At 42.4% G+C, this 22,257-nt stretch overlaps 1 protein-coding gene across 2 annotated transcripts in view; it reads left to right on the top strand.

Moving 5' to 3' along the window:
• LOC117228811 (acid sphingomyelinase-like phosphodiesterase 3b) overlaps nucleotides 1-22,257 on the top strand; it is a 115,141-nt gene that overhangs the window by 89,947 nt on the left and 2,937 nt on the right. For both annotated transcript variants that reach the window (XM_033484826.2, XM_033484818.2), the window contains exons 7-9: nucleotides 16,261-16,441; nucleotides 20,906-21,015; nucleotides 21,153-21,328. In XM_033484826.2, coding sequence (XP_033340717.1) covers nucleotides 16,261-16,441; nucleotides 20,906-21,015; nucleotides 21,153-21,328 — 467 coding nt within the window. The remainder of the gene's footprint in view (nucleotides 1-16,260; nucleotides 16,442-20,905; nucleotides 21,016-21,152; nucleotides 21,329-22,257) is intronic.

Raw genomic sequence — 22,257 nt, 5'->3', positions numbered from 1 at the left:
ACGTGTAAGTACGGTCGGAGGCGCGTGCATGTGAGCGCGCGCGCGCGCGGGGGGCGTGTATGATCGAGATCAATAGGATCGGCGTGCAACGGTTTAGCTATATGGATCCCCGTAGCGTGTATGGAATTCAAAGTCCTTCCATAATTTATCACCGGCCGTAGCATCCAGCCAGGGTTGAAGGATTCGCCTCGTTCTAAACGCCTCGGGCCGTAATCGATAACCGATATCTCGAAGGCGCGTTATCCGACACCGCGATATCATCGAAATCGCGGCCGGGATGGTTACCAACCGGCGGCGAATTCGCAATTCAAAGGAACAGAAACACCGAGTGGATAGTAATTGCCCGCTCGAAGAAATTCACGGCCGATTTACCGCCGTTCCGCCGTCGGCCGGCGGAACAGAGGTTCGAAGTTTCGGGACAGAGGATCCTTTTTCGAGCCGAACTTGCTGCTGGTTATCGATTCAATGAACCGCCGAGATTAGACGGACTGGTACGAAACTATTGATATATTACTATGACAGCTTCATCTAATATATATATGTATATAGATTTGTGTCAGATAGCGAATGAAACACATACGTGGACAAATGTATCTGGACACGCGTCCGAAGAAGCGATAACTTTGTCGAAATTGCATCGAAAGGTGCAAGCATAATTTTTTCGAGACTCTAAACCAGGGGTGTCAAACTCCAAAGCTAACTTGGGCCAAATAAACAATGCTTATCTTTGGGTGGGCCGCAAAAAAAAGAAATCAATGTTCATAGAAACAAATAGTTTTATTTTGACTAGTACATTGTAATAAACATATATAAAGTTAAATTATTGTTTACGTCCTGATACTTCACATCAAAAATGTTCATCTCGGGCCGCGAGTTTGACATCCCTGCTCTAAACGAACTAGCTTACTAAATAATGCTTGAAAAAGTTATTGCGAGAATATCAATTGAATCGAATGACAAAACACAGGCTTGAATGAAGAAGTTGGAGAAATGTTTTAACCCTTTGCACTCGAAGCCATTTTGACCGTAAATCTAAAATCATTTTTCTGACTTACGGTATTTCCATTTTATATGACAAAGTGCATTTTATGCATATGAAATTGAATCTTGCGATAACTTGTGATGACAGTTACACTTCTAACAATTTTTTAAAATTAAAACTTCGTTAATATAAAAATTATCTTGGAACGCGAATTAACAATTTTAGTGGTGCCTCAGAGTCACCACCCGAGTGCAAAGGGTTAAGATTGTTGCTTGGAAATGTTTTAAGATTGTTGCTGTCGTTCCAAGCCAACTGCGATTTTTGCAACAAATTTTTGACACATCGTCTGGAAAACTGGCTCTTCTATGATCTCATACAGATTCAAATCGTTCGGTACAATTTCGGAAAAGTTATTTCCTTTTTGAAAGGCGTACGAATATTTGTCCAGAATTGAACATTTACTGGATCTAAAGACGCTGTTTTATCACGAGCAGCTGATTAAAGTGACCGATGAACGAAATGAACGTCCACGCAGCTGTCGCATCTCTGGCAACTGGCTTTTCGTCTGCACGAAAGTCCGCGGTTCGACGTTGCTCAATGTTTTACTTGAAAACGGCACGTGCTCGAATGAACAAATAATTCCTCTAAATAGTCGTATAATTTTAAAACGGGCCCCGCGTTTAATCCCGTTCAATCAGTAATCGCTTTAGAAAATGCACTGCTGCATATTTAATGTTTGCTGCGGTCTCTGTTTGTTTGAATCGCGCATAACGTTTAATTATTCCGTTGCAAGCTATTTTCATTAAATTCTGCGGTCAATGCAATTTCAGCTACGGTTAATAATTCGTCGTTGCCAGGCACTCAGCGTTAGTGCAAAAATGAAGGAGCAATATTTATGCTCGAGCTGTTATGAAATCGTAAAACGCGAATAAATGGGGATCAGTTTGTGATTCGCTCGTAGCAGCTTTATTCGCGAGAAAGGCGAAGGAACGTTTCTCAAAAAAAGTTTCGGACAATTCTTCGTAATTGTTCGTCGCTTTGAAACTGGGGGGCGCCACGAGCAGACTTGAAAAATTGATTTTCCAGTTCGTACAACTTGCACCAGGCTGCTCGAACCCTGGTGGACCGAGAATCTTGCGGATCATAAATCATGTTGCTGTAGCGCAGATATTCCACGCGCTTACGGTTCGTTCTCGAATGATCAATTAAATACAAACACATCTGGAGAAGCCGTTATTGGTTTGAATTATTTTCCAGCTTCTAAAATTCACGATTCTCTGAATTCGGATACGCTCGACCGGTCGATAAACATTCGTCTGCGGAAATAAGCCTCTCAAAAGAACGTTGCATCATTTAATGACTTTCGGCAGTTGCATGAAAACAATGGTTAAGCGAACAGCGGTATCAAATTGATGATGCAGATGCAAGCTTTATGGTTCCGGAAGTATCGTTCTTCGCGTTTATTTATTTTATGAACCGGAGCTTCGTGTATCTCTTTAAATATTCAACGAACCTACTACGAGCACACATGCGAAACCAGTGTGTTTCGTTCCTAAAAATACACAGAACCTGTCTTTGAAGCTCCGGTACGAACTTGTCGGTCACACTCGTGCCCGCGCACAAAAAAGATCACGACGATTTCAAATAAACGTCGGTACACACGTATTTGCGAGGAAAAAGTTATCTAGAAACTAGGTTGTAACAAATACTCTCTGTATTTATCTGTCCACCCTGGGAGGAGCATGTCCAGTATTTATCAGCTCGAGCCAAAAATCGATACTGCCCATATTTTGCACTGGAACTGCTCTGCGTAACCTATTTTAGAATTTTTCAAATACGCGCCGCTGTATGTCACGAAAATGCTGTCTTTCATTTCATCATTTCGGGCTTGGTGCAATTATTGAAGCGAGCATTGTCTGTTGCCATAGGTGCAATCAATTTTTACCTTGCAGTTGCAGCGAAATATTTAATATATTTGCAGTTGAAACAGATCATTTTATTCTTAAACATGAAACAGAATATTTTTTTCTTAAACATGAAACAGACAATTTTTATCTTGCAATTGAAACTGGTAACATTTATTTTGCAACTGAAACAGTCAATTCTTGTTTTATATATGAAACATACAATTTTTTTTTCTAAATATGAAACTGACCATTTTTTTTCTTAAAAATGCAACAGACAAATTTTATCTTGCAATTGGAACAGACCATTTCATTCTGAAATATGAAACAGACCATTTTTTGCTCTTAAACATGAAACAGACAATTTTTTTCTCTAGAATAGAAGAGACAATTTTTATTTTGCATATTAAACAGATAATTTTGTTTCTTAAGAATGGAACAGACAATTTTTGTCTTAAATAGACAACTTTTATCTTGTAATTGAAACAGACAATTTTTATCTTGCAACTGAAACAGATAAATTTTGTCTTACATATGAAACAGACAATTTCTTTTCCTTAAGAATGGAACAGACAATTTTTGTCTTAAATAGGCAATTTTTATCTTGTAATTGAAACAGACAATTTTTATCCTGCAACTGAAACAGACAATTTTCATCTTGCAATTGGAACAGCCAACTCTTGTCTTACATATGAAACATACAATTTTTTTCTTACAAAGAAAACAGACAAATTTAATCTTGCAATTGAAACTGGCAATCTTTATCTTGCAACCGAAACAGACAATTTTTATCTTGCAACCGAAACCAACAACTTCTCTTGCAATCGAAACAAACTATCGTTACTTCGGCAGTTTACGGGTTCGCCTAACAACATTGAAACCTGTGAAACGAAACGCGTGCGAACGGAATCATAGCCAACGACACTGCATACGTAAAAATCGTAAAAATCGGCAGCATCTAAACATCGGGCTGCAAATCGGTCGCGAGCCGTTAGCAGCAAGAGTCACGAGCTAATTACAGGGGGGAAAAAGTGTGATTAAACGCGCCATTAATTTGGCCGGTAGCCGGGCCAAATAGGTCGGTAAAAACTGGTCGGGATTAGAAGCGATAATTGACAAGCAAATCAGCGACGTGTCAGCCGGCGGCGTGGCCTCTTCGAGCAACAATAAATCTTTTCCAAACGGCCGTGAAATACCGCGGCAATACGAGGCATCTCCAGATATTCCTCCGCAGAATTTTCCGAAATCCCCGCTGGTCCGTGTGTGGCCGGGCTGAACAAAAGATAGAAATCCGATTTGCTCTGGACAGATATAATCCTACCGGCGCGCCCCGTCCCGCTTCCGCCCCTAGCGGCGCCTCATCCCACCCAGAGCACCCAGGCGAAGCCGGTTCGTAAGTTTCACGTCAAGCGATCTGGAAACCCGGCAAGAACGATCCCGTGGACAACCTGAAAAATCGATCGATCGCCCCGGCAAACCTATAATACGATTACAAATTACGGACCGTTTAGACGCGTCAGCGGCGAAACTGACCAATCAACGACACCATTGTTGGCCCGCCGACCCGGCCGAATAGCGCCCTGATTTTTACCGACTATCGATGAGGAGACAGTTTTGATTCGAAATCAGAGTCCCCGGGCGCTCGATCGTGATGTTCGAAAAAGACAAAAAAGAAAAAGGAAAAAGAACGGTTCCGCAGCCGCTGCTTTCCTGCAGACTGGCAGCGGTTATTATACGCCACGGAGAATTAAATTCGGCCCTTCGTGTCAGTCTTTTTATCGGGGACACGGTTCTCCGGCCCTGGAATATACGCGGTGTTTATTTCGTCCCTGCACATTCAATCATCTTCGTTATCTTCGCTGATAGCGACGAATCTGTGAGCGCAACTTCGTTCGGATCGAAGCTGAGAATATTACGATTCATTTTTTGAAATTTTTTTTCTCTATATCTTTTTCTTCTTATTTTTGTTCTCAAGCATTTTTTCCACATTAACGCTATTTCTTCCACGTTAACCCCGATTGTTTAAAGGTCGTGTAAATGTCACGGTGCTACAAGTCGATGAATCGCGCACCGCGGTTCAGTGTTGTAAAATGTAAGGATTAATGTACTGTTTTTTTTTTGTACCGGCGAAGATGACGAAGATTTATATATAGATTTATATAGATTTATATAGATTTATATAGATTTATATAGATTTATATATAGATTTATATAAAACGAACACCCTGTGTATCGAATCGTACTTTTCGATCCTTTGGCCGTACACCTTTCGTTCGAGGATTAATTACACGACCGAAAAAGGATCGTACATCAAATTTCCGGGGGTTGTTGTAATGGTACGAAAAAGCTGGGAAAAAAATTGTTGAACGTTTTCAGAGACATTTCAATTTATATTTCAATCTACATCTCAATTTGTAGACGTATCAATTTTATGTTCGATCCGAGAGACTTCCAAAGCCTTTGTAAAGCATAATCGAAGCCATTATACTTCGCTTTTACGTTTCAACGTAACAAAGTAACGCGATATAGACGAACGATGTAACGCGATAATTCGGCACAGTCAATTACGTGTATCGAATACGTTCTAAAATAATGAATCATACAATGCAGAAACGTTAACAAGCGATTTCGACCGACTGTTTTAGGACCAGCAAGTAATTTCGGGACGAGCGGATAAAAATATAGTTCAGAGATCTCTTTGTTTCTCTAATTTAATAACGTAATTGGAAACGGTTGAACAATGTTGCCGTTATTACGGACGAAATCGGAAAAAAGAAATGGATTTTCATATTATTTCGTAGGTTCGCTAATTGAACAATTCCCGCGGATCCGCGAGAACGGTGTTGTTACAAATGGATATTCGTGATTTGCGATACGATTTCCGAGCGCTTTTTACGGAACCGCCGGTTTTGCGAGCGATAAAATCGCGATAAAAAGGCGGAGGATCATAATGCTCGAACGACCTATACGGCGCAATTAATTATAGGAATTGTCTGGCACGTGAGAGATACGGGTTTTAAGCTCCATACATTCGTGCTGGCCGGTTGGTTTTTTTTTTCTTTATCCGGGGGCATTTATAACGTGTAATGTAGGTGTAGCCGGAAGCACATTCAATAAAGCCGTAGATTTGTAGAAGCCATAGATTTCGGGAAAAATAGCCGGGAAAGACAAGAAATGTGGGAAACGCGGGTCGCCGGCCACCGGCGCGGTTACGATTTCTAATTAACAATTTCCAATTTATCGAACTATCGATTACAAATTTCCAAACTATTTGGAACCGGGCTCTAGTCGAACGTACCGCCGCGTTTCTCGTGTTATTCGCATTACGAGAGAATATTGCCGCGCGATGTTCGGCTCCGGGGGCTGAAAGTTTATCGAACGTAAAAATATCGGCACGCAAGATTTACTTTCCCGCATAAGCGAAACTTTTAATTTAATAAATCCGATACATTTAACCGAAAGTTGATTGATACGATCAGTTTCAATGCGCACGTCGCGCGTACACCGCCGGCTTCGTAATTAATATCGGTGTCGATATAGCAGTTTATAACGCCGAAAACTTGTGAACGGCGTTCAATGAAATGAAAATTATGGAGATCGCGGATTAGGCTCGAATGATCCCCGATAACGTTAAAATTCGATAACCCGCGCAATCTTTAACGTCAATGGCTCAGCTTTAATAGGAAGTCGTAATTGCATCGTTCCCGAATCGAGCATGATTTCCGTGGTGTCGTGAATCAAATAATTCCGCGTCCAACTTTTCTCAATAAACTGTTTGTAAATATCTGATTATCTATATTTAACCGGTTAGCTGTGACGACTCCTTTTCAGAGCGCGCATCTATACAGGTTATCCCAAAAATGTCTCGCAATCCGGAAATGGATTCCTCAGGTCATTCGAAGCAACTTTTTCCTTTGCGAAAATGCAATCCGCTGCTTTATTTACGAGTTATTAACAAAAAAACACCGACCAATAAGAGGCGAGCACGGTTAGCGCGAGGCGGACCTGCCAACGAGCGCGCGAAGCCCAGTCCCGCCCATCGGCTCGGCTGCCTCGCGCCAGTCAAGCTTGCCTCTCATTGGTCACTGTTTTTCCTTAATAACTCGTAAACGAAGCCGCGGATCGCATTTTCGCAAAGGAAAAAGTTACTTGAAATGACTTCAGGTGTCGCGAAAATCAAGCGCCTCAAATTAGCCTCAAAATATTCTGAACATTTTGAAATTTGAGCATATGTTTTTGTTTTCATTAAAATTGCAATTTAAGTAGCCAATGGTCACTACTACTTTTCAGGCATGACGTGTAACTGGTTAATTCAATTTAACCATAAATATTGAATCAAATTTTCGTTTCACTTGTGACATTTAAATACTCTTCGCGCAACCTCTATGAACACAGAACAATGAAAGCAACATCGAGGCAAGAACAAATAATCGCGTGTCGCGCGCGGACGGATTCTACTCGCCGGTAAATTCGTGTTAATTTTGGAATTTGCGTGTTGGTTCCCGTGAACTGGAACTGTTACGCGCCGGCCCGAAATTCCAAGTTTTAGTGCTTCACCAGTTTATAGCCGCCGAAGCAATTTTACGGTTGATGAAGGCATCCGTGTAAGCCGAAACAATGGCAGTTCGGGCGCGTTGTAAACGAGTTATTCAATAAGCAATAAAAATTCCTCGTGGAGACAAGAAGCATTACTTCGCAATTATGCGAAGGGCGTAGACGACGGGCATGCCCTGTCCGCCGAAATAATTCGGGACGAGCATGATCGCGGTTCTACGTACGTTCGCGCTCGCGTACCGACGCGCAAGTTGAACTCGTACGCGGTCCCGGTGTATCGAAGTGTTTTACGGAGATTGTTACGGGCGCCGTTACAACCCGGATTACAAGTTCGGGCAACGTAGAATTAATTCAGTTTATGGGAATGTTCGAACTTAGTTTCTCCACGGCCGGCCGATACGCGCTGCGAGCGCGAGCGGCCGATATTTCAAAAATAAACTTGTCACGACCGAGCGAAGCTTTATTGCCCCGCTCCGGCCTTCCTTTATTTTCATATCCGGAGCTGACCCTGAAAACTTTTTATCCGGTAGTAATCAGTGTTTAGCATGCAATGCAAATTTACTGCTACCTTGGGACAACAACAGTTTTTTTTTGTTTTTTGTTTTCATCGTTTTCCTATAATTTGCTCGGCGGCGAACTAATTTTCAGCTTCCAGCGGGGACGTTCTCTCGTGCGACTATAAAACTGAACGAAGTACGAAACACTTTCGATATTTTGTTCACTTCGACGCGCACCTCGAACACGTCGCGGGGTAATAAAAATGTGGCGTTCCGTTTCGTTCCTCTCGTCTCGGCTGACCGCGGCGACCGTCTCGACAATGTCGTCGGATCGAAGCATCTTATTTAATGAAATTATTATTGAAGAATTCACTCGCTCGACGTCGACAACGTTTTTACGTTTTGCGAATGTTAATCAAATTAGGAAGATGCGTTAACATAGATTAACAAAGATTAACGCGAAACTGAACCTTCGAATCTAAGCGAATAATTGAAGTAACAAAAACGAATAATACTAAATTATATACTACTCTAATATAATTATATATACTAATATAATACTAATATAATTATATTATATTATATTATATTATATTATATTATATTATATTATATTATATTATATTATATTATATTATATTATATTATATTATATTATATTATATTATATTATATTATATTATATTATATTATATTATATTATATTATATTATATTATATTATATTATATTATATTATATTATATTATATTATTATATTATATTATATTATATTATATTATATTATTATATTATACTAATATAATTATATTTTTACTACTAAAGAAAACTATAAAGTATAAAATAATATTGTAACAACCAGATTCTGAGATCGATTTCAAGATTTCAAAGATTCGTCGAACTGCAAACGTTGGTCAATTCATAGCAATCGTTCTCATACAATTTGTTTACATCGCAGTCGTTGCATTATATCGTATAGTGGAACAAAGAAAGCGTCCGTTAATAAATAAAACGATAAATTGTACAGCCAATGTAACGCGAAGTCGGCGTCTCTTTCGAAGAACCGTCAAGTTGAACAATTCTCATAGACGTCCACGAGAGAGAACGTATATCTGACAATTATTTTTCACGTTTCTAACATTTTTTCGAGCCACGATATGACGCGGGGAATAGTTCTTCGATTCCCATTAACCAACGGAACACGAGGAGAGTCCGCGCGAGCTATGAGAGAGCCGCACGTATCGATTCTCACCGTATTGCAGGCGAAATAGTTCAATTTCACGCGGCAAACCAGATTTTTTCGGGCTTCTTCTAATATATAAGCGTTCGGATCCGAAGCGACCGTACGTTCGCGTGCGAACGGAAGTCCTTTGAAACGAGACAATGCATGCGAGATGTCGTGGAAAACGTGTCGTGCGTGTAAAATCCATTATCTGTGTTGACAGACGGTCAACAGACACCGAACGCTAAACGAGCAGATTCCTCGACTCGGATACGAAACAACGGGAACGGAATTGTTCGTAAAATTCCTGCGGAAAATTCGTTCGCGGTTCTTTCATTCTTCTAAAATTCTTGGAAAATTCATTGCTCGTTCTTGAGCAATCATACATGGTCAAATATATACATATAACACGTGTATAATATGTATATATAATATACTTTGAAGCTCTGACCTAAAAAATAATAAAAAAGCATGAAATAAAATATTAAATGGAATACGCTTTAATAACATTAAATGGAATATGATTTAATAATATCAAATGGAATACGATTTATTAGCATTAAATGGAATACGATTTGATAACATTAAATGGAATACAATTTAATAATATTAAATCAACCTATCAAAAAATTCGTTTGCGGCCGCTTTCGCTTTAAACGGCTCATAATATTGTAGAAACGTACTTCGTCGGTGCTTGAAAACACCGTAGATAATCACCGAACGATGATTACCGAGGACCGCACACGTTCATCAGAAAATTGAGCGGATGCAGGCGGAATTAACGCGGACGATTTTAATTCCGCATAAAATCCACAATGCGCTTCTCGGTGCGACCGCATCGCGAGCCGAACCCGCGAAACGTTCCGACGAACGCTATCGATACGACGACGTCGATACGAGGTTATCACGTTCGCGGAACATTTAAAGGACCGCGAGCCCGGGCGCGTGTCAGACGAGATCTGCTCGAAAAATCGCGCGCGCGAAATTTCGGGCGAAGCCCCGCGTTCCGGCGCCCGGCCCCGACCGAAACAGCCCGTTAAAATTCGACGGACTTTCGGGGCATTCGAATAATACCACCTGTCAGATTCAAACTGTTAAAGTGCTTCTGTCCCGGGGAAACTCGATGAATTTCAGCTTGGCGCCGCTCGACACCGAAATTCCGAATCCCCAAACAAGACGCTCGAGCAGCCCCCGGAATACCTATTAATGCACTGCCATACATTATTAACAGCGATAACTTCCCGCGGCGCGGGGAATGTTGCTGTTCATCGGAAAACCGGCCCGGGAAATTTCCCAGGGAAATATATTAAATATCACGGGAGAGGAGCCGGTTCGGCTTGAGGGGGTAGGAGGGGAGACGAGGAAGAAGAAGACGGGAGGGCGCCGGGGAATTCGCTAACTGAACGACAAACTGCGAATCTTCGGGAAAATCCGTCGCATCGCTCTTCTAGGGAAGTTACGTCGGCGTCGGCAGCGTCGGCAGCGTCGGCGGCGGCCATAGTTCCTAGGCGTCCAATATCCAGCTGCCACGCGTACCAAAGACAAGTAAAACTTAGGTGAAACTGATCGGCGTGGCGGAACCGTTGGCCGCGATACGAGGCGAAAGAAGAAACTGCGGGAAAAGAGGGGTTCATAATGCCGGCAGGGAACCGGGCTGCCGTGGCCACCGAACCGCGTAACACTTATCTATCCTTCTCTCTCTCTCTCTTTTTCTCTCTCCCGCTCTTTCTCTCTCGGCCGACAAAGTTTTGCTCCGACGCGGAGGCGGAGGCGGGCGGCCAGCTCGGAGGTGGCGGCCGATCGACGATATTCACCGTTTAAAGAAATCTACTTTTTCCCGGCGGCGCAATTCGTTCAGAAAGAATCTCCGTGTGAATGGAAATGGACTTTTTTTCACCGTTTTTCTCTTATCAGCTTAACGAGCTTTTCTTTATCCGTCCGATAACGCTTCTCCGTAGCCGAACAGGCCCGACCCGGACTGCCCCTTCCTCCCTCTCTCTCTCTCTCTCTCTCTTTTTCCCTGCCTCTCTCTCTCTTTCTTTCTCTCCCTAACAGCTACTTTTTCCTTTTACGGTTCAGTTCCTGTGTGTACTTTTTCTTTCCTCATTCTTTGACCCTTCCGTGCTCTCCGCCCTTACGCCGCGCGACCGCCGTACTTTCTCGCCTATTTCTGCATAAAAACGTCACCCTTTGTTATCTGCTCATCCGCACCACTTAGCTGTCTCTATTTCCCGGTTTTTGCACGATCTGTTTTTGTCCCGTAAACCGGTACTGTCGATCTCACCGTTCACGGTGTGTTGCAGTGGGCGAAATTTCAATAGGGACGCTAATATTCCTTGGCAAAAAGGGCCGAGTGTTCTGTTCATAAATTCAGAGGTCCGTTGAATATATACGGGGGAATAATGAGAAATTAAAGGACGGCTTTAGGGACGGCAAGATTCTGTTATTTTTGTTTAAACAATGCGAAATGGGTAGAACGCGTTACTGTGCAGCGAAATTTGCATAGGAAGTGGCAACTAGAAATGTTATAAAAAGCAGGAATATTTTAATATCAATGCTTGATTTTTTTTTCAAGCATACGGCTTGAGTTTATTTCAAATGCTCTATTCTGCTGCAACATTGCAAAAATTGGTTCGCAGCATAAAGAATAGTAGATTATAATGTAATTAATAGATTAGATTAGAATAGATTAGATTATAATTTAATGTAATTAAATAATAGATTACTGGTCTTTTTGTAGCAACTCTAATCTGTCAACTTTTTTCTCCGAGCCTGAAAATGTAAAAAAAATGCTTTCCGTAGATCTCGATAAGCTGCAATACGCATGCTGAAAATTGCATGCTTGGTTGAGAAAGCTAAAAAATGAGAGTTTTTTATTTTCCATTGTCATCTTAAGCAATAGCAAAAAATTTTAAAAGTAGCATTCTAGCTATTGTCCAGTAAGACTGGTCCCTCTAAAAATTCGAGTCACTTAGTCCAGTTCTAGAAACACAGTAAATTCTCTCTAATTGACGCTCAGTTTGTATAGAAAAAGGGACAATTTGGGAAGAGGAGCTACGATTATTCGAGTGTTGCGGCTCGTTTTTATAGTCCTTGACAATCGGTAACTATAATAACGAGAGGCAAGAGACTCGTACAATCGTATCTACTATTCCCTAATCGCCCATCTTCGTGTACAAACTCAGCGTCAACTAGGGAGAATTCACTGTACTGCGTTTTAATAGGCGTCCGAATATTAACGGTAGCCGCTGCAGCGTTTTTTCAATAAAGAACATCGTCGTTCCTATACAAATTTCGTCCACCGTGTATCATCTCCCTTGCGTCTTCGTCGCGCTCCGTGTCTCGCACCTTTTGACACACTTTCTTCCTTTTTTTCCCCTCTAACCCCATCGATCCTTCGTCGACCGGATCCTCCGACTTGCTCCTCCGACATTCATTTTCTCGCTTCCGAGCCCGCCTTTCATCCTTTATCCCATCTTGCTCGTTAAATTGAGTGCAACCAGGCTTGCGAGCCTCGAACCTCGAGCCTCGAGCCTCGAGCCGAACAAGATCGCTACGAGCTGCGTCTAATTTCGCGAACGTGCTCGATTAGCTGTCTCGTGGCTCTCCTCGTGCGAGTGTATGTACGCGTTCTGAGTCAATGCGGACACCGACGCCGACGCCGACGCCGCGCGGATAACAGTTACGATACTCCGTTTACCGATCCTAACGAGAGAGTTCCTCGTTACGGCCTGATACCCCTCTCGCTTTACATCTCAATTCTCGACTGCAGGGTGCGGCGGGGCGGGGCCGGGGCGCGACGCAATCAAGACGGGGCCGCGTGTAAAGTTCGACGACGAATGCTCGGACCCCGTTTTGTCGTCCAAGTCTTTCCGGGCGGGCCGATCCTTTCGCAGATTATATGCAGTCCGACGTTTATGGCCGCGCGTTTACGTAGCTCGTTCAACCCTTCGCTGGGAGCGCGGCGCCGGCGACCGTGGGAAATATCGCCGCCCTTCGACCCAGCTCGGCCCTCGCAGATTTGTTTTACGGGCTAAATAAATTCCACGGTTTCGCTCCGAGTCGTTTCGAGTGATAACGCCTCGAATCTTACTGCGAACGGAGCCGGATTTATTAATCGATGCCGGACGAGAATTGGTCTCGTTTCGGCCAGGCGCGATCGTCGATTCTTCGTCGCACCCTAGGCTTAACAGATGACACCCTAGTTTGAACGTGTCTAGGCGTGTAACGAACGATTTTGCCGAGAATGAATTGTCGACGAGTGGAAAGCTATTGTTTTTAGTACTTTGAGCGCGATAATGTAATTTCAAGATCGAAGCGATGCGGAATTTTTCTTGATAATTTTCGTCATAATGATTTTGATATCTACACGGATAATTTTATATTATATCTTGCGTAAACTTAATATAATATTGGGTTGGCAACTAAGTAATTGCCGATTTCAGTTATAGATGTCATCACTCCCATTTTTATGATATCCGTAAATGTTATATAATAAAATTATTATTATTATTATTATTATTATTATTATTATGTTATTTTTTATTATCCGTGAATGTTAGCAACTGGACAAATTGAATGCAGCGGTCAAGGAAAAGCGACCAGAATTGGTCAATCGTAAAGGTGTCATTTTCCACCAGGACAATGCTAGGCCGTACACGTCTTTGTCCACTCGGCAAAAATTGATGGATATTGGTTGGGAATCGATGTTACACCCACCATATAGTCCTGATCTCGCGCCATCGGATTACCACTTATTTCGATCCCTGGACAACTCCCTTCGTAGTAAAACTTTTAATCATGATGACGCTGTAAAATCTCACTTAACTCAGTTTTTGGCCGAAAAGGATCAGACTTTCTACGAGCGTGGAATTTTCAAGTTGTCGGAGAGATGGCAAAATGTCATCGAACAAAATGGAAAATACATTACAGATTAAACTTCATTCGAAGTAAAAAAAATTTTTTATTTCATTGAACAAATCGGCAATTACTTAGTTGCCAACATTAAATTTTCATATTTACTAACTATAATATTACAAACTGCATACAGTAATGTCTCCCTAACTGACGCTTAGATTGTCCAAATCGTCCACAAAATTGGACAACTTGGGAAGAGGACTATAGTTATTGACAATCGATAACCATAAAAAACGAGCCACAAGGCTCGAACAATCGTATCTCCTCTTCCTAAATTGTAACGTACTGTACCTAATTGTACTAAATTTCTGTGGACAATCTAAGCGTCAATTAGAGAGACATTACTGTATTTCGCAGCATTTCTTGCGTTCGTATCCGACGCGAATAAATCGAAACTCGCGGTTCTCGTTTCTCGTCTTTGTAATCGTTGAGTCGATGATCGACATTTTCGAAAGCTCTGGCTACAATGCAAATGTACAGATCGTCGCAGAATTTGTATTCTAATGCACCGTCGTCCATTGCTTCGGTCGAATCCGAATCGAATCATCGATTCGCCAATGAGACGCAGAGTTTCAGAAAATAGCAGTTGCCAATGCCTGGGAAAAAAGAATGTAACATACGACTCTGCAGTAATCTCTCGTTCCGACAAGCACGAATTAACGCGGCGTTGCTTCATGCCTTATCGGGAACGCGATATTTTGCAAAATTTTACGGTGGCCGCGTAAAATTCGCGGCGATCCAGTTCCAAGTGACTGTTAAGCCGGGGGTACGTTTGCTGGAAACAGCGTAACACACGTTTTATTCTTTCGTGAACGATTCCGCCGGATACGGACTGAAACGTGCGAAACGCGATTAAAGTTTTTAATACTTAACTCGTCGCGGATATTTATACGCTATAAATGTTCGAAGTTCCGAGGTCCCGTGATTATAGTTGCTTCGGATTCGGTTTTCCGCAGGAAACCGTGCATTCGGATCTGACAGTTCGAGCTGTTTTATTATGCAATTCAAACTTTGCCCCCCATGAAAGTGTAATGCGAACGTTATTATACTAATAAAATGTTACTTCGCGCTGGAATAATAGAAGGAAACCGGATGAACGTAACTCCTCGGCACTGGCCGGCTAAAAAAAGAATGTTTCGAGCTGGACTGCTTCGAAACAGTATAAAAACACCGTGTTTCGTAAATACATATATGTATGTATCTATGCAAGCACTATGTATATTTGAATTAATTGGCTTATTCGCAGCGAGAAAAGAATTGCAAGGTTAACCTAAATATATGTAAATCGATTCGAAACGAATGTCGAAAGCGTAATTGGGGAGAACGTTGTACGACGTACATTTTTTACTGTAATAATGATATTATTTGAAATATTATATGGATATTATTATTTTAGACATTATATCAATAATATTATTAATATATCAAATAATATTAATCGAAATATAATATCAATAGTGTAATTAATGCATCAAATAATATTATTTGAAATATATCAAAAATATTACTTGAAATACGATATTGATAATATTATTTGAAACATGATATCAATAATATTACTTGAAATATGATATCGATAATATTACTTGAAACATGATATCAATAATATGATATCAAATATATCAGTAATATTATTAGTGCATCGAATAATATTATTTCAAATATTATACCAATAACATTATTAATCCATCGAAAAACAATATTATTTCAAATAACATATCAAACAAAGTCATTCCAAATGTGCTCAGGTCCTACCGCAACCAACCCCTTGCCTCAGTTGACATCAGCGTCAACGTTGTCAGAACATTTCAGGCCGTCGAGTAAACAAAAATCTCTGACAATACATATCGATCAACCGAGTAGGCTCGAATCCATCACCGTAGTTATACTTAGCTCACGCAATCTCTTGACCGAACGAACGCAGCGCGGTTCAAACGTATACGTGGGGTGGTGCGGCGCAGCGTTCATCGCGTTGAAGTTTGCACGAAGGTGCTCATATTCGCTCTTCGGCCCTGTTCCATGTTGCATAGGCCCTTGCGCTGGATGCCCCGAGTAACGTAACACCGAAACGAGGTTCTGGAGCCATTAGCCGGCCTGTATCCCGCTATAAATGCCCCGGGACCCCGGCAGGATTCCGAACGGTGCTGATCCCAGCCGACGTAAATCGTCTATGCGACTGTTACAGGTGTACATCGTCGGGCACACGCCGCCAGGTGTGGACGAGCGGGACAGCGGCGCGGCTGCCTTCAGCGAGAGCCACAACAACAGATACCTGCAGCTTGTCCGGCAAAACGCGGACATCATTGGCGGCCAGTTCTTCGGCCACTGGCACTCGGATACATTCCGCGTGGTTTACACCGACGGCGGTACGTCTGACTCTCTCTCTCCCTCTCTCTCTCTCTCTCTCTCTTTCTATTCTTTTCTTGCTCGTAGGCGGTTGAACGCGGTGAATCGACCGAAGCGGTCGGTCGAATCGATGCGCCACCGTTCAGCCTTTTACACTCTGCGGTTCTCTGCCGGCATGCTTCCACCCTCCTTTCCACGTCCTCTCTATCTATCCACCCTCTCCCACGATCTCTCGCCGTACCCCGTCCACCCCGCTTGTAACTTACGTTCGCTTCACGCCACATTTTCCGCGCGCGCTTTTATAGCCGCGCGCGCGGCTCCTCTTACGGGCCTGTCTCGCGGTTTCAACTTAATAACGCGAGGCCGCGTTTTTTCGCGGGACGACGTTTAATCTACCGTTGGAATGAAATCGGAACCGATGTCCGTTCACGGCGAACCACGCGCGCCAGCACCGGAAACCGACAAGTTTGACGGATATCGCGATACACTTGCCGACTACGCTTCTCCCCGCAATAGCTTTTTGTTTCGCTCGCGACTTTGTCATTGGCCGATTGAAACGCAGTCGTTATTTCGCTTCTTTTCTCCCTCGATCTCTTCCCCCCTCGCCTTCATCCTCTTTCTCTTTCTCTCTCTCTCTGAAGCTTCTCTTTCTTCGTCCCACCGGTTCGTTTTTTCTTCCTTTTTTTTTGTGTAGCAGCAGCGATGTACAGCTGGTATTGGCCGAGAACAAACGTGCTCCACTTTCCATACGGAAGTACGGGGGAAAAAATGCGCGCAGCGCGGTGCTTTTATTCAATCCCGGCGTAGACCGCGCGGCGGATACGTGTCGGAATCTCTGAAACGCGTTTGCTTCGCCGGCCGCGCGCCTCGATGCCGCGCCCTTCGCCCGGCGTCGACGCTTATTACAGGTCCGAAATTTAAAAAAAAATAACCGAGTTGCAGCCGCGAAAGGGACGGTGCCGAAAGTTGTCTTTGATTCGCGGGACGCGTGTCCCCTCGCCCGAGAACGGGAAGCCGGGCTTCGCAAATTAATGGGCGATGGGTCGCTTCGTTCTTTTCTGCGCGCCACTTTTTCGGAACCCCTTTTTTTCTGTTGCGGTCGGAATGAAAGAGTTTGTTGGCCGGAGTTCCATTGTTTCGGCCGGAGCGCGGGTCCCAACGCGCGACGTTCCGTTGCCGGAAACCGAGGTTACGAGCTGCAGAAATGCTGTAAAAATAATTACGCGCGCGTAGATGTCCCGGTTTTTCTTGTTTTCCGAATTTCGGCGATCCGGAGATTGAAAATGTGTGCAGTGTAATTTTCTGGATAAATTGATGGTTTGCGTTGTTTTTATTACGTTTATCTATCAACGTGCAAGACTTAGGGAGAATTGTTGTATCGTTTATATATCGTCGGAATTTAGTGAATATTTTCCAAATTGATGGCTCCGACGAGTTTAACACTAGATTTACGGAGCATAAAAAACAGCTGTTTTATATTAGTTTGTAAAAGTAACAATGAGACATTTATTCTGATTTTTAACCAGTGTTGTCGTAACATTTTCCCTGAGTAATAAAATTGAACAAATAACTCATAAATGTATTTTTTCGATACGAACAATCGTAAATTAAAAAATCAGTGACCCGCCATTTTGACGGCTTCCGTAAACCTAGCGTCAAAAATCAGAAGGAACGCCTTGCCAAAGATTTTCCCATAAATGAATTATTAACGCGTTTATTTAAACGTATATTATATAGTAATTAAACATAGTTTCATATCTTCAAAATAAATCCCGAAATATATTCAGTTTTTAAAACATCAAAGATACGTGACTCGATCAGATAGCGACTGGGTGTCGTGCAGAAAAAAATGTTGAGAACCACCGTTCCAGAACGTCGTTTCCCTCGTTAGAACTCGCCATCTCGCTTTCAAGTATATCGAATTAATTGTTAATTTCATTCCTTCCGCGATAATATCACTTTTTCGTAAAAAAAAGGAAAGAAAAAGAAATATAGGTCATTTCGATCCGGCGCGACAGCGGATGGTTAATATCGTTAAGTGTGCAATTTCATTGGAGTAATGAAGCTTTCGTTACTTGGCGCTAATCTATATAATCGGCGGGAAATTAGATGTGAACGTCGCGCTTGCCGGATATTTAATCGGATTACCGAGGCGCGTCGCGTGTTCATATGGATTTATTGAATCAGTGAAATTCATTTAACGCGATTAGACATCCACGGCGACAATTCGATTGAGCATCGAATAAACTGCGTATCTAATAGACGATAACTCAGGCGATGATAACCTGCCGTATTCCATGAGGCAACGTGTATAAAGGAAGCGATTATTCGGCAATGGTTAAATCGAAACCGCGAGTGTTTCCTCTCGGAAGACACTCGGATAACCATCGATTTCCCGTGGAACCGTGGGAACCGATATATTTCTTTTGTCGATTATACGACCGACTCCCCGGCGCTCGAGCTCATATATTACCGGCAGATAAATATTCTTTATTCGAAGCATGAGTTATCGGCTGAATCGAAAATCGGTACTGGCTTCTCGGAGCTCGCGTCGCTTTCGCGTCCCGGACTCGCGCACAGAAACATTCCGTAGATTTGCAGTTAGTCACTTGAAATAGCGACAGCGAACGAGGAAACATAAATTTCGCAGGTCTATCGAGCCGCATACTATCAACTTCCATTTATAGAAGTAATCCTTCGGAAACGCCAGGAGCCAAGAACGATAATCAATAAATTCCCCCGTGCGAGCCGTTTAGCGGCGGAATACTTCGCTGCCGTTTCACAGGCACCCTTATTGGTCACGCCACGTGGTTGATGCGCTTTAAAACTGGCCCCGCTTTACGTTCGCGCGCGCCTACGCGCGTATAAAGTGTTTCTTTCTTTTTTTTCAAAATGATCGACAGACGTTGTGCGCGCGATCTCCGTATTAGGACAACGAAAATAAAGTTTCTGTTCGGGAGGCGTTGGAAAAATATCCGAGGCAGTGTTCTCGCTCGAATGACGATCGCGTCGGGGAAACGATGTTGCAAACGATGTTGTTTTTTAAGAGAGCACTGGGAAATATAATTTCGTACGGTAGGAGGCTTCGATTATTCAAGAACCCCGTTTTAGCGGAACTTTTCGGGCATGCTAGTGACCTCGATGCAGGGTATTGGGCTTTTCTCTCGACTTTTCAATCCGACAGGGTGAAAGCACCCTTATAAAAACTGTACGTACAAAGTGAAAATAAATTCGCGGGAATGAAAGCTGAATGGATTTGTTGAATGCTTCGCGGAACTTCGCGCGCGGAATATTCTTCTTTTTTTTGTTTTTTTTTTTACAAGTAAACAAGAGAATCGAAATATCGAGAATCGCAACGCAGGGCGGAATCGATCGGCTTGGCGGAGAAGTAGCGACGATTATATTGTTCCGTTGTTAAGTCTCAAAAATATGGTAGTCGGAGAGAGATCTGTTTCGGAATTTTCTGAACGAGACGCGATAATTCATACAGAATAAATCTATAAAATGTTTTCTAACGAAAGAGGGCAAGTCCTGTGTTCTTTTTTAAATATTCTAATACTAATACTGATAATAAGTCGATAATAATAATAATAATAATATAATAATATTTTATATTATTAATAATAATATTCTAATAATAATATTATTATTCTAATATTATTTGTTATTATTATTATATATATATTTATTGTTATTATATTATTATTATTATTCTAATAATACTAACAATAAGTCTATCGTACATGAATTTTAGTATATCGACAATGAATTCCACTTTTATAACAGCCATTCGAACAATGACCATCGTAAAATGATGAATTCTTCGTTTACTTTTTATTCAAACATTCTGAAAGCTCGCATAATTTGCCTCCTTTCTTTGCAAAATATTCTGTAGATTATTGCGCGTGAACTATTTATATCTCGACTGAGAACTCTCAAATGCATTTCTTTCCGATTTTCTGTTCTATCGAACAAGAAGTATTGAATTTTTGCATTCAAAAACAAATATAAAATAAAAACGCGACGCGTTCTATTCAATAAACGCAAAGTTGACGCTAGATTTACGGAATCCGTCAAAACGACGGGTCACTGATTGTTCAATTTACGATTATTCGTATCGTAAAGATACATTTATATAGTTATTTATTCACTTTATACGTTACTCACGGCAAATGTTACAATAACACTTGTTCAAAATCAGAGATCACTGTCTCATCGTTACTTCTCTAACCAAATATAAAACAGATGTTCTCTGTGGCCCGTAAATCTAGCGTTAATTACGCCCGGAAACGAGCCGAAGCCACGAGCGATTGGTCGTCGGGCCACGGTAACCGGGTCCTGCGACACGTTCGAAAAGATCGGAAGCATCGAACGCGACCGAGGGGTCCCTTAGCAAATCGCCGAAGGGCTCGCGCCGGTAGCAAGCAGATAATAGGAACGTTTGGTTATTGTTTGTGATCATGAAAGGACATTCGTGCCGGCAGGTGAGCCGGTATCTTGGATAATGATGGCACCCAGTATATCGCCGAGCACGCCCGGGGGGCCCAACAATCCAGGTTTGAGACTCTACAAGTTCGAGACCAGCACCGGTCAGGTAGGTTGAAACGTGTTCAACGCGCCGCGGCGTCCATAATCCCTGTCCGGCCGCGGCGACGCTCTATTTATGTGACGTCTCGATTGAAAGAGCTGCGAATATATACGAGCCCCCATCCTTGGTTCTGTCGTATTCAGGTCCTGGATTATACGCAGTACTATCTTGATCTGCCGGATGCGAATTTACACGGGAAGGCGAACTGGCGGGTCGAGTACTCTCTCCTCGAGCACTACGGCCTTCACGATATAACTGCGATCAGTCTTCACGACTTGGCCGACCGGCTCACGCAGGTCAATGATAACGCTTTCGTCAGGTACGTAAGGAATCGCGACAAATTTTTCGTGCCCTCGATAAAGGGCAGGAATAACCCATAGCCGCGACGTGGCCGAGATCGTATCGTGGACAAGCCGGTCATCGATCATCTGCGTTTGACTATGCCGAAGTTGGCCCGCGGAAAATCGAATATTAACGCCAATCGATTCAACACCTTGATATAACCAGCCGAACGTCGGATCTCGGTGTTGGGTTACGGTGCTGCGAAGATTTTCAATTACTGTGTTTGGACGAACGCGAGTTACGCGTCGTCGAATTGCAGGATATTGCGGTTCGTCGGGGAAAGGATAAAGGCTTGTATTAGATGACGGAACGTGTTGACAGAACGATTCTTAAGGAACACGATTTTATACTACTTCTGGTAGTACCCCATTCCTGATACTGATTAATATAGTTATGGTTTACAATCATCGCGGATGATGGGAAAATGGCAACTTGCATAAATTAATTTCTTCTTCGTCGAAATTCAGTCTCAGACCGAGATGCGACAGGGGTCATTTTAAAGAGCAGACTTCAAGCTTTCCAACGGCTTAAGATCGATTAACGTAATGTTAATAATTGCTCGGTCAAAACAATTTAGAGGTTGACTAATTTTAATGCGATTTTCGCATTCGCGTTTCGTGAGTTTCATTCGTTTTAATTCGTTTTAATCCATTGGATATCCTTTATTTGGGTTTTACCTGTCTATAATTATATTGTTCGATCGATTCTAATTATTATTATCGTCGATCAATTATTATTATTTCCTTTTCAAGAATATGCAACGCTATTTCTCGTTTCACAACCCCCGGACAATTCTGGTCCACGTTCGCGTATACAACGATTCGAGGTCGAACATTCTCTGCAACCGGGCAGGAATAAAAATAACAACAGTACGCGTCTTTACAACTCTGTGCATAACTCACGCAG

Source organism: Megalopta genalis, chromosome 3 (genome assembly GCF_051020955.1).
Source record: "Megalopta genalis isolate 19385.01 chromosome 3, iyMegGena1_principal, whole genome shotgun sequence".
NCBI lineage: Eukaryota > Metazoa > Arthropoda > Insecta > Hymenoptera > Halictidae > Megalopta > Megalopta genalis.
This window is presented reverse-complemented; position numbering and strand designations above follow the sequence as displayed.